This window comes from Bos mutus, chromosome 1, assembly GCF_027580195.1.
Source record: "Bos mutus isolate GX-2022 chromosome 1, NWIPB_WYAK_1.1, whole genome shotgun sequence".
In the NCBI taxonomy this organism is placed as follows: Eukaryota; Metazoa; Chordata; class Mammalia; order Artiodactyla; family Bovidae; genus Bos; species Bos mutus.
Window position 1 is genome coordinate 93,261,620 of NC_091617.1, and position 16,274 is coordinate 93,277,893.

Here is a 16,274-nt window from a genome sequence, read left to right on the forward strand (position 1 = left end):
TTGTAAAAAGAAACTGGACTGGAATGGGTGAATTTAACTCAGATGACCATTATATCTACTACTGAGGGCAGGAATCCCTTAGAAGAAATGGAGTAGCCATCATGGTCAACAAAAGAGTCCGAAATGCAGTACTTGGATACAATCTCAAAAATGACAGAATGATCTCTGTTGGTTTCCAAGGCAAACCATTCATTATCACAGTAATCCAAGTCTATGCCCCAACCACTAATGCTGAAGAAGCTGAAGTTGAATGGTTCTATGAAGACCTTCAAGACCTCTTAGAACTAACACCCCAAAAAGCTGTCCTTTTCATTATAGGGGCTGCTGCTGCTGCTAAGTCACTTCATCGTGTTTGACTCTGTGCGACCCCATAGACGGCAGCCCACCAGGCTCCCCCGTCCCTGGGATTCTCCAGGCAAGAACACTGGAGTGGGTTGCCATTTCCTTCTCCAATGCATGAAAGTGAAAAGTGAAAGGAAAGTCGCTCAGTCGTGTCCGACTCCTAGCGACCCCATGGACTACAGCCCACCAGGCCCCTCTGTCCATGGGATTTTCCAAGCAAGAGTACTGGAGTGGGTTGCCATTGCCTTCTCCGCATTATAGGGGACTGGAATGCAAAAGTAGGAAGTCAAGAAACACCTGGAGTAACTAGCAAATTTGGCCTTGGAATATGGAATGTAACAGGGCAAAGGCTAATAGAGTTTTGCCAAGAGACCGCACTGGTCATACCAAACACCCTCTTCCAACAACACAAGAGAAGACTCTACACATGGACATCACCAGATGGCCAACACCGAAATCAGATTGATTATATTCTTTGCAGCCAAAGATGGAGAAGCTGTATACAGTCAGCAAAAACAAGACCAGGAGCTGACTGTGGCTCAGATCATGAACTCCTTATTGCCAAATTCAGACTTAAATTGAAGAAAGTAGGGAAAACCATTAGACCATTTAGGTATGACCTAAATCAAATCCCTTATGATTATACAGTGAAAGTAAGAAATAAACTTAAGGGACTAGATCTGATAGAGTGCCTGATGAACTATGGACGGAGGTTTGTGACATTGTACAGGAGACAGGGATCAAGACCATCCCCATGGAAAAGAAATGCAAAAAAGTGAAACGACTGTCTGGCGAAGCCTTACAAATATCTGTGAAAAGAAGAGAAGTGAAAAGCAAAGGAAAAAAGGAAAGATACAAGCATCTGAATGCAGAGTACCAAAGAATAGCAAAAAGAGATAAGAAAGCCTTCTTCAGCAATCAATGCAAAGAAATAGAGGAAAACAACAGAATGGGAAAGACTAGAGACCTCTTCAAGAAAATTAGAGATACCAAGGGAACATTTCATGCAAAGATGGGCTCCATCAAGGACAGAAATGGTATGGACCTAACAGAAGCAGAAGATATTAAGAAGAGACGGCAAGAATACACAGAAGAACTGTACAAAAAAGACACTCACGACCCAGATAATCACGACGGTGTGATCACTCACCTAGAGCCAGACATCCTGGAATGTGAAGTCAAGTGGGCCTTAGAAAGCATCACTACGAACAAAGCTAGTGGAGGTGATGGAATTCCAGTTGAGCTCTTTCAAATCCTGAAAGATGATGCTGTGAAAGTGCTGCACTCAATATGTCAGCAAATTTGGAAAACTCAGCAGTGGCCACAGGACTGGAAAAGGTTAGTTTTCATTCCGATCCCAAAGAAAGGCAATGCCAAAGAATGCTCAAACTACCACACAATTGCACTCATCTCACACGCTAGTAAAGTAATGCTCAAAATTCCAAGCCAGGCTTCAGCAATACGTGAACCATGAACTTCCAGATGTTCAAGCTGGTTTTAGAAAAGGCAGAGGAACCAGAGATCAAATTGCCAACATCCACTGGATCATTGAAAAAGCAAGAGAGTTCCAGAAAAACATCTATTTCTGCTTTATTGACTATGCCAAAGCATTTGACTGTGTGGCTCACGATAAACTGTGGAAAATTCTGAAAGAAATGGGAATACCAGACCACCTGACCTGCCTCTTGAGAAACCTATATTCAGGTCAGGAAGCAACAGTTAGAACTGGACATGGAACAACAGACTGGTTCCAAATAGGAAAAGGAGTATGTCAAGGCTGTATATTGTCACCCTGCTTATTTAACTTATATGCAGAGTACATCATGAGAAATGCTGGGATGGAAGAAGCACAAGCTGGAATCAAGATTGCCAGGAGAAATATCAATAACCTCTGATATGCAGATGACACCACCCTTATGGCAGAAAGTGAAGAGGAACTAAAAAGCCTCTTGATGAAAGTGAAAGTGGAGAGTGAAAAAGTTGGCTTAAAGCTCAACATTCAGAAAACTAAGTTCATGGCATCCGGTCCCATCACTTCATGGGAAATAGATGGGGAAACAGTGGAAACAGTGTCAGGCTTTATTTTGGGGGGCTTCAAAATCACTGCAGATGGTGATTGCAGCCATGAAATTAAAAGACGCTTACTCCTTGGAAGGAAAGTTATGACCAACCTAGATAGCACATTAAAAAGCAGAGACATTACTTTGCCAACAACGGTCCATCTAGTCAAGGCTATGGTTTTTCTAGTAGTCATATATGGATGTGAGTGTTGGACTGTGAAGAAAGCTGAATGCCGAAGAATTGATGCTTTTGAACTGTGGTGTTGGAGAAGATTCTTGAGAGTCCCTTGGACTGCAAGGAGATCCAACCGGTCCCTTCTAAAGGAGATCAGTCCTGGGTGTTCTTTGGAAGGAATGATGCTAAAGTTGAAACTCTAGTACTTTGGCCACCTCATGCGAAGAGTTGACTCATTGGAAAAGACTCTGATGCTGGGAGTGATTGGTGGCAGGAGGTGAAGGGGACGACAGAGGATGAGATGACTGGATGGCATCACCGACTTGATGGACATGAGTTTGGGTAAACTTCGGGAGTTTGTGATGGACAGGGAGGCCTGGCGTGCTGCAATTCATGGGGTCGCAAAGACTCGGACACAACTGAGCGACTGAACTGATCCCAACTGAAGTAAGAAACTAGCACTAATGATAACTGTTAAGATTCACATTTGTCCTTCTAGGTATGACTGTGACTCATTAATGGTCAGCCAAGGAAAATGCTATCTAAAAAATATAGGATCTAGGTGACATGACAGACCTGGATTTAAAACATAGTTTTAGAACTTACTGTCAAATAAGTTAGTACCCTCTCTTCAGGCAAGTTCCTTACCTGAAAATTAGGAGTAAAATATTTAATAGGGTATCATCAATAAAAGACAATATCGAGTGCAATACTATATGAACTTAGCACAATGCCAAACACACAGTCAACACTCAATATCTGCTGGCTATTATAATTACTGTACTAGAGCTGACTTTGTATGTGATAATACATTTACTTTATAATATAAATAATACCTTGAAACAAGCACACTATTAACATTATCTTCATTTTAAAATAGCTATCGTTATGAGCTAAAATTCCTGGGCAAGAAGGAAGATTTATTATATTAATTCATTTCACTCCTGCCATATTTCTAATCTGCTTTGCACATCAGATAGCTGGAGTTTAGGGGTATCCCTGAAAAAAACCCTGAAGGTTAATGTGTATCATTTACATGCTTCAGAGCATAAGCAAATTACTGGCTGGTCAGATCAAGGTGAAACACAGTAGAAGGAACCCACTGTGGCCACACCTCTATTTTAAGGCTACTTGAAAGGGGAAAAAAAAAAAGATTGAAGCATAGCTATTTTAACAAATAGGAGTAGGAGTGATTAATTACTTTTTACTGTCATTCAACAGCATGTCACCCAGGGAGTAACCTCATTTCTCCAATTCCCATAAATTTAATAGAGGTCACATCTTGGCCTACTTGGCTGAAAAGCACTGCTCCTAAAACCCTGATGGTACTTTTAAGTTCAGTGATGTGTGAACATAATTCTCTGCATCTCTCAGCCCCACATACTCTCTCTCTCCCAGGGAGACACTTTAGTAGATCTATGTGGCACTGTGTGGAAAGTTACAAGGGATGAGCTCTCTGATTCATTCCTCTTTCATGTAATAAGATGAGAGAAAATTTAAAACCAGTGAGTGTTATTCTATGGTGTAGAGATTCTTTCTAGTCTGTTAAGAGAGTATAAAAAGATATTTATTAAAATTGAAAACTATTAGTTATGAGACCCTTGCAGTATGAACATTTAGCTTGGTATCTAAAAAGAGACTGTGAAGATCCCATTGACAAATTGGCAGGATAGGATGGTGGTTAGCTCTTGTGCCTAAAGCCCATCCTTCTATATGCATTAATCCACAGGAAGATCATTGCAAAGGTCTGTCAGGCACCAGGTAGGATTTTCAAAAAACAAAGCCTCAAGGAAGAATGGATGATAAAAAGCAGACTATCACCTATATCTACTGCATGCCCAACTCAGAGACACAGGGCCTTTTGCAGCTAGAGTGCCAGAAGTTCCCCACTGTGTTCAAGGACTTATTTCTGGGGCTCTCAGTGCTATTTCATCCCTTAATTCCACTACTAGTACTCTCTTTTTATATCTATGCATAAATGTCAATTCTTTCAACATTTAGGAAAGGGAAATTGATAAGCAATGGTTTATGTCCCCTTGAGATATGAATGAGAAGAGGTAGTAAAAGAAAGAGCAGTGAATTCTAGAGGTTGAAGTTTGTTTTTGTTTTTTTCTCCTTACGATTCTCCAGGCAAAGGAAATTCTATATGTAAGTTCTAATAGTACCAAGGTGAGCTGCAAGGAGAACCAAGAAGCAGCTACCAACTCAATCTCTAGTATTTGGTTTGGACCAATCTCTTGTGCAGTCAGGCCTTAGGAAAGATTCTACACGGTAAAAAGAAAGGGAAGCATTAAACTCAGATGGAATACTGAACTCACATTTTCCAACAGAAAAACCACTGGAAGTTTACATGAGAAGTTCTACTGAATGGCTAACAAGGGTGCTAGGTACTAACAATTTAAAAAAAAAAAAAGTATTGAACAGAATAATTTAGGACAAGGAGGCTGATGTGGAGGAAAGAGAACTTTCCATCAATTTTAGCCCCTGGGAAAACCACTAGATTTCTTTTGGCATACATTTTTTATTTTTTTTAAAAACACAGTGTACAAATTTCAAGAGGTTATCATTATAATTCCGCATCCCTATACTCTATAAAATGGTCACCAGCACAAGTCTGTTTACCATCCTTATCATGCAGTTGACTTTCTCCCCCCATAGGTTTCAGTATTTGTCAAATGGGACAAACGGTTTTATCTACTTTATGGAGATACTAAAAAGTTACATGTAGTTATATACAAGAAAAAGTCTCAGAAATTATAAGCATTCATTAGTAATGAAGTTTTTAAAGTCTTTCCTATTTTCAATATTGTCCTCTGTATTTCAGATCTGATACTATCACTTATTCTTTACATATTTCTTCTAGTTTAAAATTTATGCTACAATTTAATTCTCAATTTCTTAATAATTCTATTTTCTTCAAATCCCTATCTCACTGTTTCAAAATAACAAATGAATACTACCTTTCCAAATTATCTTATATATTTTGATTCAAGGGACGATCTTCAGAATTCAACATTAGGCTTTCCAGTCTCTTAATCTTTGGCTTTATTCCTTCTATACCACTTTTTTTCTCAAAGGTTTGTCCCATGTAGTAAAGAAGGGTCCCTCAGCATTGAGTTCCTGCAGTCGTAACACCTGTACCTTGAAAAAGGCTACCACATAGAGTAGGAGGCAATTCTTTAGACAAGTTCAAATTTGTAGGATGGGGAAAGAAATGCAGAACATGCAAGAACTCCAGGCACCCATGACTGATTTCATAAAAATAAACAAGAGAAAGAGTAAGAGCATAAAAGACAAATGGTAAAGGGTCTGACATATGGTAAATAACCCACAAATGATGAAATATAAATGACTAACAAATATGCAAAATGGTCTAGTCTTATAAGTAACCAAGAAAAGCAAGTGGTAACATTTTAAAGAATAAGAAGCACACACTTTCTTAAAGAGCTGTTGGCAAAAAAAAAAAAAATAGGTGGAAATAAAAGCTGTGAATTTTTTTTCCTAAGTAAAGCACACAACACACTTCTATATGAGAAAAGCTAAAATAATAAATGAGTTAAGTATTAATTAAAGATATTAGTTTTTTTAAAAAAAGTACAGAGAAACAAAACAAAATCCCTTAGGAATGTAGAAGGAAAAAATAACAAAGCCAACATAAAAACCAAAGCAATGAATTAGGAAGAAGAATATGAAAATTAATAAATTAATCTAAGAGTATGTTGGTTTTAAGAAAACAAAGTCAAATCCCTGCAGTTCCAATTAAGAAACAGAAAACAGAACTATATAGTACTGAGAGCGAAAAAAAGAATGACACCACTGCTACACAGGCATTTAAGATATTCTAAGAATATAATATTCTTCACTATAATGACAGATTTTAAAGTCTGAATGAAACATAATTTTCTAAGAAAATATAAATTAACAAAATACAAAACATTGAAAACCTACACATAACAATAATCAAATTTAAAAAAAAAGGTTAAAAAAGCTGGGCTGAAATTTTTTAAACTATTTCCAAGTGTTCCAGAGTGCTGAAAAAGATGGGAATCTTTCCAATTTGTTTTATATGGCCAGCATAAGCCTGACACTAAAGCGTGGTAGACATAACTCAAAATAAATTATATATTTGGAAAAAATCTAATTAAATATACACTGCTGCTGCTAAGTCGCTTCAGTCGTGTCCGACTCTGTGCAACCCCAGAGACGCAGCCCACCAGGCTCCCCCGTCCCTAGGATTCTTCAGGCAAGAACACTGGAGTGGGTTGCCATTTCCTTCTCCAATGCAGGAAAGTAAAAAGTGAGAGTGAAGTCGTTCAGTCGTGTCTGATTCTCAGTGAGCCCATGAACTGCAGCCTACCAGGCTCCTCTGCCCATGGGATCTTCCAGGCAAAGGCACTGGAGTGGGATCCTATTGCCTTCTCCAAAATATACACTATATGAATAAAATAAATCTATATGAATTAGAATATCTCAATTGTAAAATGAATAAAATTCATGAAGTGTATACATACACATGCCCAATACATATGAGAGCTTTCTTTAATAATCTTTGTTGCCCATATGATTAGCAAAGAATAGATTAAAACATTGCTAATACCTAGTGTGCATGACGATATAGGAAAAACAAGAAAGACACTTTGTTGGCAAAAGTATAAGACTTTTCTGGAAAGCACTTTCATGTTGTATATTTTCTAAAATATGCTTTTTGGGATTGTAATGTCTATGCCTGACTTGGCAATTCATGCAATTCATATAATGTAAGAGGACATTAGAACAGATAGAATATGAAAATTTAGAAATGATCAAATGTTGAACAAAGATGTATACACAAGGCTATTCGATGTATATTATTTATGACATTAAGAACTCTCAAGTCTCTGGAGAAATTTCCCACTAGGAAAAACATTAAATCAGGATCTAGTAAAATTATGCAGCCACTGAAAAATGGCATAAATTTATATTTATTAATGCCCAAGATATATTCAAAGAAAGAAACATAATACTATGGATAATGAGTAATATCATTATTGCAAATGGAAGGATAAAGATGTAGATAGATGATTGATCAATAGATAGAAAGCTAGGTAAGATGGAGATATCCACACCAATATCTAACATTTAAGAATGGTCATTTTTATATAATGAAATTGTGAATTGTTTTCTCTTCATAATTTCTTAATTATCTAAATTTTTAACAATTTAGTAAAGTTTTTTTCATTATCTGTGGCAAAGAACCAGTTCTCTTCGGTTTGTCCCAATCTGTTGCAGACTGATATTTTAATAAATAGAGTAAAAAAAAATTACTAGAAAAAATGAAGGGAAATATGACACAAAAATACAAAGCTAGCAAAGAGAGATAAGAAAGCCTCCTTAAGTGAACAATGCAAAGAATAGAGGGAAAATAATAGAATGGGAAAGACTAGATATCTTCAAGAAAATTAAGAGATACCAAAGGAACATTTCATGCAAAGATGGGCACAATAATGGACAGAAACAGCAAAAATGTAACAGAAGCAGAAGAGATTAAGAAGAGGTGGCAAAAATAAATAAATAAAAATAAAATAAAAAAAAAAGAAGAGGTGGCAAGAATACACAGAAGAACTGTACAAAAAAGATCTTAAAGACTTGGATAATCACAATGGTGTGGTCATTCACCAAAAGCCAGATATCCTAGAGTGTGAAATCAAGTGGGCCTTAGGAAGCATTACTACAAACAAAGCTAGTGGAGGTGGTGGAATTCCAGCTGAGCTATTTCAAACTGTGTAAAATGATGCTCTTAAAGTGCTGCACTCAATATGCCAGCAAATTTGGAAAACTCAGCAATGACCATGGGACTGGAAAAGGTCAGTTTTCATTCCAGTTGCAAAGAAGGGCAATGCCAAGGAATGTTTTAACTACCTTATAACTGCACTCGTTTCACATGCTAGCAAGATAATGCTCAAAATTCTTTAAGCTAGTCTTTAGCAGTATGTGAACTAAGAACTTCCAGATGAATAAGCTGTATTTAGGAAAGGCAGAAGAACCAGAGATCAAATTACCAACATTGTTTGGATCACAGAAAAAACAAGAAAATTCCAGGAAAACATCTCCTTCATTGACTACATGAAATCCTTTATCTGTGGGGGTCACAACAAACTGTGGAAAATTTTTGAAGAGATGAGAATATCAGACCACCTTACCGACCTCCTGAGAAACCTGTATGCAGGTCAAGAAGCAACAGTTAGAACTGGACGTGGAACAGTGGACTGGTTCAAAATTGGGAAAGGAGCATGTGAAAGCTGTACACTATCACCCTGCTTATTTAACTTATATGCAGAGTACATCATGCCAGATGCTGGGCTGATGAATAACAAGTTGGAATCTAGATTGCCAGGAGAAATATCAACAACCTCAGATATGTAGATACTACTACTCTAATGGCAGAAGGCAAAGAGGAACTAAATAGCCTCTTGATGAAGTTGAAAGAGGAGAGTGACAAAGCTGGCTTAAAACTCAACATTTGGAAAACTAAGATCATTGCATCCAGTCCCATCACTTCATGGCAAACAGATGGGGAAAAAATGGAAACAATAGCATAATTTATTTTCTTGTGCTTGAAAATCACTGCCAACAGTGACTGCAGCCATGAAATTAAAAGACATTTGCTCCTTGGAAGAAAAGATATGAACAACCTAGATAGCATATCAAAAAGCAGAGACATCACTTTGCCAACAAAGATTCATATAGTCAGAGCCATGTTTTTTTCGGTAATCATGTATGGATGTGAGAGTTGGACTATAAAGAAGACTGTGTCCCAAAGAACTGATACTTTCAAATTGTGCTGGAAAAGACTCTTGAGAGTCCTTTGGACTGCAAGGAGATCCAACCAGTCTATCCTAAAGAAAATCAGTCCTGAATATTAATTGGAAGGACTGATGCTGAAGCTGAAACTCCTATACTTTGGCCACCTGATGCAAAGAACTTTTCCAGTGGGAAAAGACCCTGATGCTGGGAAAGCTTGAAGGCAGGAGGAGAAGGGGACAACAGAGGATGAGATGATTGGATGGCATCACCGACTGAATGGACATGAGTTTGAGCAGACTCTGGGAGCTAGGGAAGGATAGGGAAACCTGAAGTGCTGCAGTCCATGAGGTTGCAAAGAGTCGGACATGACTTAGTGACTGAACAACAGCAATTTTATTATAATTCAACAGATACAATATTTCTCTAACAAAGTACTGTGAAAGTTTCTAAACGCTTGCTCTCTGTTTTTGTGCATCAGTAGCTCTTGAAGTGTCACCATGTAGCACTGACGTAGTGATTAAACACACAGACTCCAGGGCCAGACATCTAGGTGTAAATTCAAATTACTAATACCGTAACCTGAGAAGATTACACTCCAAACTTCAGTTTCCTCATCTGTAAAATGAGTAATGAAAGATATGCACTGAATATTTGTCCCTCCAAAATGCATTTGTTGAAACCTAATCCCATATGGGAGGGATTGGGGGCAGGAGGAGAAGGGGACGACAGAGGATGGGATGGCTGGATGGCATCACTGATTCGATGGACGTGAGTCTCAGTGAATTCCGGGAGTTGGTGATGGACAGGGAGGCCTGGTGTGCTGAGATTCATGGGGTTGCAAAAAGTCGGACACGACTGAGCGACTGATCTGATCTGATCTGAATCCCATATGTGATGGTATTTGGAGGTGGGGACTTTGGGAAGTGATTAGGTGTCTTGAAGGTGGAGCCCTCTTGAAGAGGATTTTTTCCCTTATAAAAGAGACCCCCCCCCCAAAAAAAAGGAGACTCTGAGTGAGCTCTCTGGTTCTCTTTCTGCTATAAACATTATTTACGTATGGATTTCTCTGCGAACTGAAGTCTTCATTTCTCTGGGATAAGTGCCCAGTGTGTACTTGTTGAGTTGTACAGTAGTCACATATTTAGTTTATTAAGCAACTGCCATACTGTTTTCATCACTGGCTGTACCATTTTATATTCCCATCAGCAAAGTGTGAGTGATCCAACTCGTCACCATTTTGATGTAATTACTACTTTTTAGCCATTCTACTAGGTGATATCTCACTGTAGTTTTAAATTAAATTTCTTTGATGGCTAATGATGTCAAACAATAAACACGTTGAACATCTTTTTATGAGCCTATTCAACATTGGCATGTTCTCTTCAGAGAAAACTCCGTTCATGTCTTTCTCACTTTCCAACTGGATTCTTTTTTTTTTTTAACTGTTGAATTTTCAGTGATTTTCCAGGGCAGCTGAGCAAAATATGTTGACTACATTCGATTGGTTAATGATGTTGTGCAAATCATCAGGATCCTTGCTGACTTACTTTCTAATATTTCTATCACTTGCTGAGAGTAAGAATATCAAAATATCCAACTATAATTATAACGTGAGTAATGTTTTAGATTTTAATTAAAAACATAAAAATAAAACTATTTAAAAAGATGGGACTATTAACTACAATTATAATTTATTATAGAAATATGAAAATTATGTTAGGAAATATGCAAGAAATTAATGGCAATTAGACGTGGCAATAGAGTTATGGGTAGCTTACTCTCCATCTTTTTTTTTCTTTTGATAATTTCCTGGACAATTAAATAGCTTAAAAAATTTCCAATTGAATGATATATACTGTAATTTGTAGATAATTGATAGCTAAAATAATGCCTCATTTTTAAAAATTTATTGTTCTTTCCTAGATCTGCAAGGATCAGTCAAAATTATGTCGAGTGTGGTGGGCAAACAGTCATCATACAATATTCTATTAAGTGAGAATCTTTTAGCAAAATCAATCTTACTAATGACGATACTAATTCAAGAAAAATGCGTGGTTGTATTTTTAAGAATGGGACCCATAACATAATATTTAATCTTGGTTTTTTCTGCTATTATTGGACTTTCTGTTATTTTTATCTGTGTTTTAAAACAAACTTTGAAATTCCATTGTACCACAATTTCTGAAAATAGGTTTGATATTTATTTCTTAAAACAACTTTGAAATACCTTAGAAAAAGGTTTTGTAACTTTTTATAAACTTTTAATAACTTTTTATAACAAGTATTATCAGGCTATTTTCAGAAAACTATCAAATATATTTTGTAAAGTATGTATTTTTAATTAAAATTTTAGCCTGTGATTTTAATTTACTACTGAAATTTTCTATTATATTTTGAAATTTTAATATCCAGTTTCTCATGAAAACAACAACTATACCCATAAGAGTTTTTACTTCATTTTTCCTAAAAAATTATGCTTTTAACTTGTCCATGCTTCTTTTTAAAACAAAAATTTCACACCTAATTTTTGTTTTCTAATTCAAAGTCTTCTCATTAATTTACTATATTAGGTAGTTTAAAACTTTTTATTAACTTGTTTCCACGACTTTTTTCACAAAAAGCTAAAGTGTATAGCTTTAGACAAATGCAACTTGAAATAAGTCACCCTTCCTGCATGCAAATAAATACATCTCATATTAAAGTCCTTCATCTTCTAGAGAATTCACTTGTTAGTCTTCACAAATGACTACCTGAAATTTTAAAATTCAACAAAATATCTGAAATGTCCTTTATAATCCTGATACCTGTACTTTGTCTATATTTACTATACTTCTACCTTTAACATCAACATATTTGTAACAATTTGCCTTACTGCAAAGCTTATTTCAAAGACACATCACTCTGGCAAACAAATAAGGTAACCTTTGATAAAATCAGAAAGTTCTGTATCTTATAGTACTTGATTGATAAGTCACGATCACCACAAATATACAGGCTGCGTGTTTTTCCATTTTAATGTGAACTGAAAAATTATTATTGTCTTTCCTTGCTTACAGTTTGGTTTCATAAAGTATGCACTCTGGAGCATTAAGATTGATCATTTTATTCCTTTTTTTGGCCTTGAAACTCATAGAAGTAGAGACTATAGCAAACATTAGATCAGGAGCTTATTTTTCACTTTCTTTCAATGTTCACAAAGTCTTAATGTTATTAAACTTGAAGGTCAGTTTCCTCTTGCCATGTAGAATCTGAATGTCCTTGTGGAAGTTACTACCCTAATGGCCCCTGTATTCATCCTACAAAAAGTATGCCTGAGAAAGGAGCTATATCTGCTCTATCACACCTGATACGAACAAAGAGGAGGAAGGGGCAAAGGACATATACAAGGTGGGGCTTGTTTCTTTTATGTTTAAGATTTTAAACAAACAGGCTTCTCTGTCCCTGGAATTCTCCAGGCAAGAATACTGGAGTGGGTAGCCATTCCCTTCTCCAGGGGATCTTTCTGACCCAGGGATCGAACCTAGGTCTCCTGCATTACAGGTGAATTCTTTGCCGTCTGAGCCACCAGGGAAGCCCAAGATTTTATGTGAAAAAAATCCATGAGGTTTGAGCATTTAAGATTTGGGGGAAATATGCTGATTTAATTTAAAGGATAAAACTACTCAAGAAAGTCTAGAACTTTAATACAATGATATGCTAACAAATGATACTACATAATTTCTACTTATATTGTTTTCCACTGACTTTATAAAAAGCTGTGTTATCCAAAAACATTTTTTTTAGGTATCCCAGGGTCATATAGGATCAAACTGGTAGAAGAGGAGAGTTGCTGTCTCAAGCTATCATGTTCAAACTATAACACTTTCTTAAACTGTATTTTAAAGTCTGTTTACAACCACACTGACATTTGTGAGGTCATACTCTCAGGAATAGTTACTAAATCACTGTTAAATACTTTGTCTCTTTTATTATGAATTTTATCAGGTAATCTTTATAAAGCATGGAAACAGCCTTGACTAAGGTCATTTACAAATACTTTGTATCTTCCATAAAAGTCTTTGTTCCCCCAACTTGCCAAATAATTGAGAAATGTATTCTGAGGATACATGGATAGAAGTTGACTCTTTTATGAAGGGCAGTTAGAGGGGGAAAAACCTTTATGTCTGATTCTGTGTACATAGTTGTATGGGAAAATGAATACTAGATTATAAAGAGCTCTCATAATAAGAAAAAGATTAAAACATCAATGGAAATAGGCAAGGAATGCAAAAATAGGAATTTACACAGAATTAAAAATAGCCAAAATTTATTAAAAAGACCTATTAAATAAAACCAATTTAATTAGACCAAATTAAAATGTAAGGGTAGTATTTTTTGTCTGACGATTACTAGCAATTAATAAATAATTATTGACTGAATATATGTAGTAAAAAATGTATCCCATCAAATTGGAAAAGACTTTTTAAAATGATATGAATTATTATAGTTGACAGAATATCTAGGTAGTACCAGGTAACTACCAGTTCAAACAAAGGATGTAAAACATCTAGATTTTCCTTCAGCTTATAGTTGTTGGATAAAATTAAGAAGAGAAACACATTTTAGAACAGAATAAACCCATTCTCAACCTATTTGCACTTTAAAAAATAGACAATAATGTTAACATAAATGGCAAGGCAACCTCAACTTAATCTATAAAAGAAAATTAGTTTAAATAACATTTTTTAAAAAACAGGATTTAGAATACAAGAAATCTTACACGGAGATATATACAAATAGGTACTAATCCTCAAATATTACTATCCCTGGTGAGAAAAGCATACAGGAGATAAAAATAGCAAATAGCAATAGCAAATATATAAAAATAGCAAAGAAGCAGATATTCTGACTAAGGTCACTAAGTGGTGGTGGAGTCTGTCCTCCCCCACCAGCCTTGATTCTACGGAACAGTAGAAAACTCTAAGGGGGAGAAAAAAGTACCAATCTATCCTTGTCATATTATTGATACTTCTTAATGTTTGGGGTTCTCTCCCCAAAATTAATTATTTTCTTCCTCTGCAGTTTATCTATGGTGCTCAGAAACCATTGACTTCCTGGAATTTTTATTAAGAATTCCACATTCCTGCCATGTTTTTCAGATACTGTGGCCTCTGCCAATAAATTCTAATAAATTTTCACTTCTTTTCTTTCAATAACATCCTAGAGAATATGATTCAGACTCAAATTAATCACCAATCATGTTAATGGCTCCTAGGAGTTTACTTCCGATACCCTTATTATATTAAATCAAACCTGATAGTGTGCTACATTATTGCTTAGCTGGGTTTTCATAAAAGCACTGGTATTTAATATGATTTATACCTGATTTTCTGTTAATATCTTTGCTTATTGTGTGCTTTATTTTTAAAATAGATATTCTTAGCTAATGACACCCCTTTAAAATATATCATACTTTAAAAATATTTTACAGGAAGCATTTTATAATAAAATGTGTTACTTATAGTCACTTAATAGTGAACAGGAATAAGTTATTTAATTTACAATCAAAATGTTAATATTTTACTTGTTTGGAAAACTGTGTGTATATATTATGTTTTGTTTATTTAAAAGATCAATTATTTGTCAAGATGATTAGAAAATTTAAAGCACTGTATTTATTTTTCTTTTAAAGCTTTGCAGCAAAGGGGCAGTTCTGGGAAAACCATTTGAAGCATCTGCTGAAGATATAGCTAGTGTGGCAAGTTTCATTGAGACAAAGCTTGTTGCATGCTATCTGCGAATGAGGAAACCCGACCTTGCCCTGAATCATGCGCACAGGTAAAATGAAGGGTTAATAACTGCAAGTAAGTACTATCCATGCAAGCAGAGGGTATAATGTGAGCTTGTAGGATTAACTTAGATTCCATTGAAATGTAATCACAAAATTAAACCATCTCTTTATTACTTAATTTACGTTAAGCTAGACAATCATCCTATCCTCGTCATAGAGATCACAAAGGTCATCTCAAAACCTAAGGAAAGAAATAAACCCATAATTAACTATCATAAAGCGGACAAAATAAAAAGCAGGCAACTGCAGTAGCAAATGACTACAGGAACAAAGGAGGGATCGAATAAAGTTAAGTAAGGGGTGAGAAGGATGAGAAAGATTTCCAAAACTGATTGAGATACAAAGAATGGTAGAAAGAAATTCCAGCTATGAACCATGAGCAAAGACACCAAAGTTTATGGCTTATTTGGTGATAACATAACTGATTCAAAGGATGTTATGAAGGGGCAAGTGCGACAGCTGTCCAAAGGTATGAATCACCTTTTTATCATTGTCCTTAAAGATTTCGTTTATATATTTCTATCCTCTTCAGAACTCTGTGTTAGCTTTTGGTTTCCTAGAATCCTCAAGGTTACCCAGCCCTATCTCTTTTTCTATAAAAATGTCCTCTCCTATGTCTTGTTCCCTAAAGGCCTTGATCTTATCATGGGCAGTATTCAGTTTAATCTACCGCAAAGATAAAGTGATTATGTTACATCTTTTAAATAGCTCTTTTCTTAGAATTATGACGCCTCTATACCTCCTTGCCTAATTTAGAGCAATTTACCTAAAACTTTAGTCTTGTTCATTCTCTGAGCTCATACATCCTGGATTTCTTTTGGACACAAATAACAAAACTAATAACATGAAAACATAATGCCTTCCCTGTTAATAACCAGTAAGAAACATAACCATCAATTGTATTAAGACTCATTATGTGAGCAGGAGATCTGCCAACGTGCTAAAACTCATTTATAACTCTATATCCACAATGATAGAGAAGTTCCATCAGATGTTCTTAACAGCTCTATGGAGACCTCAAACTTATAGGCTTAAGTTTGACATCAAGGACCTGCTGACAACAAAATCACTTTGAAATTTCTAA

The 16,274-nt window shown here is 35.8% G+C and overlaps 1 protein-coding gene across 1 annotated transcript in view; it reads left to right on the forward strand.

The window, feature by feature from the left end:
* SPATA16 (spermatogenesis associated 16) overlaps positions 1 to 16,274 on the forward strand; it is a 260,839-nt gene that overhangs the window by 36,284 nt on the left and 208,281 nt on the right. Inside the window, exon 2 of the mRNA XM_005889923.2 lies at positions 15,032 to 15,177. Within this exon, the coding sequence (XP_005889985.1) occupies positions 15,032 to 15,177 (146 nt within the window). The remainder of the gene's footprint in view (positions 1 to 15,031; positions 15,178 to 16,274) is intronic.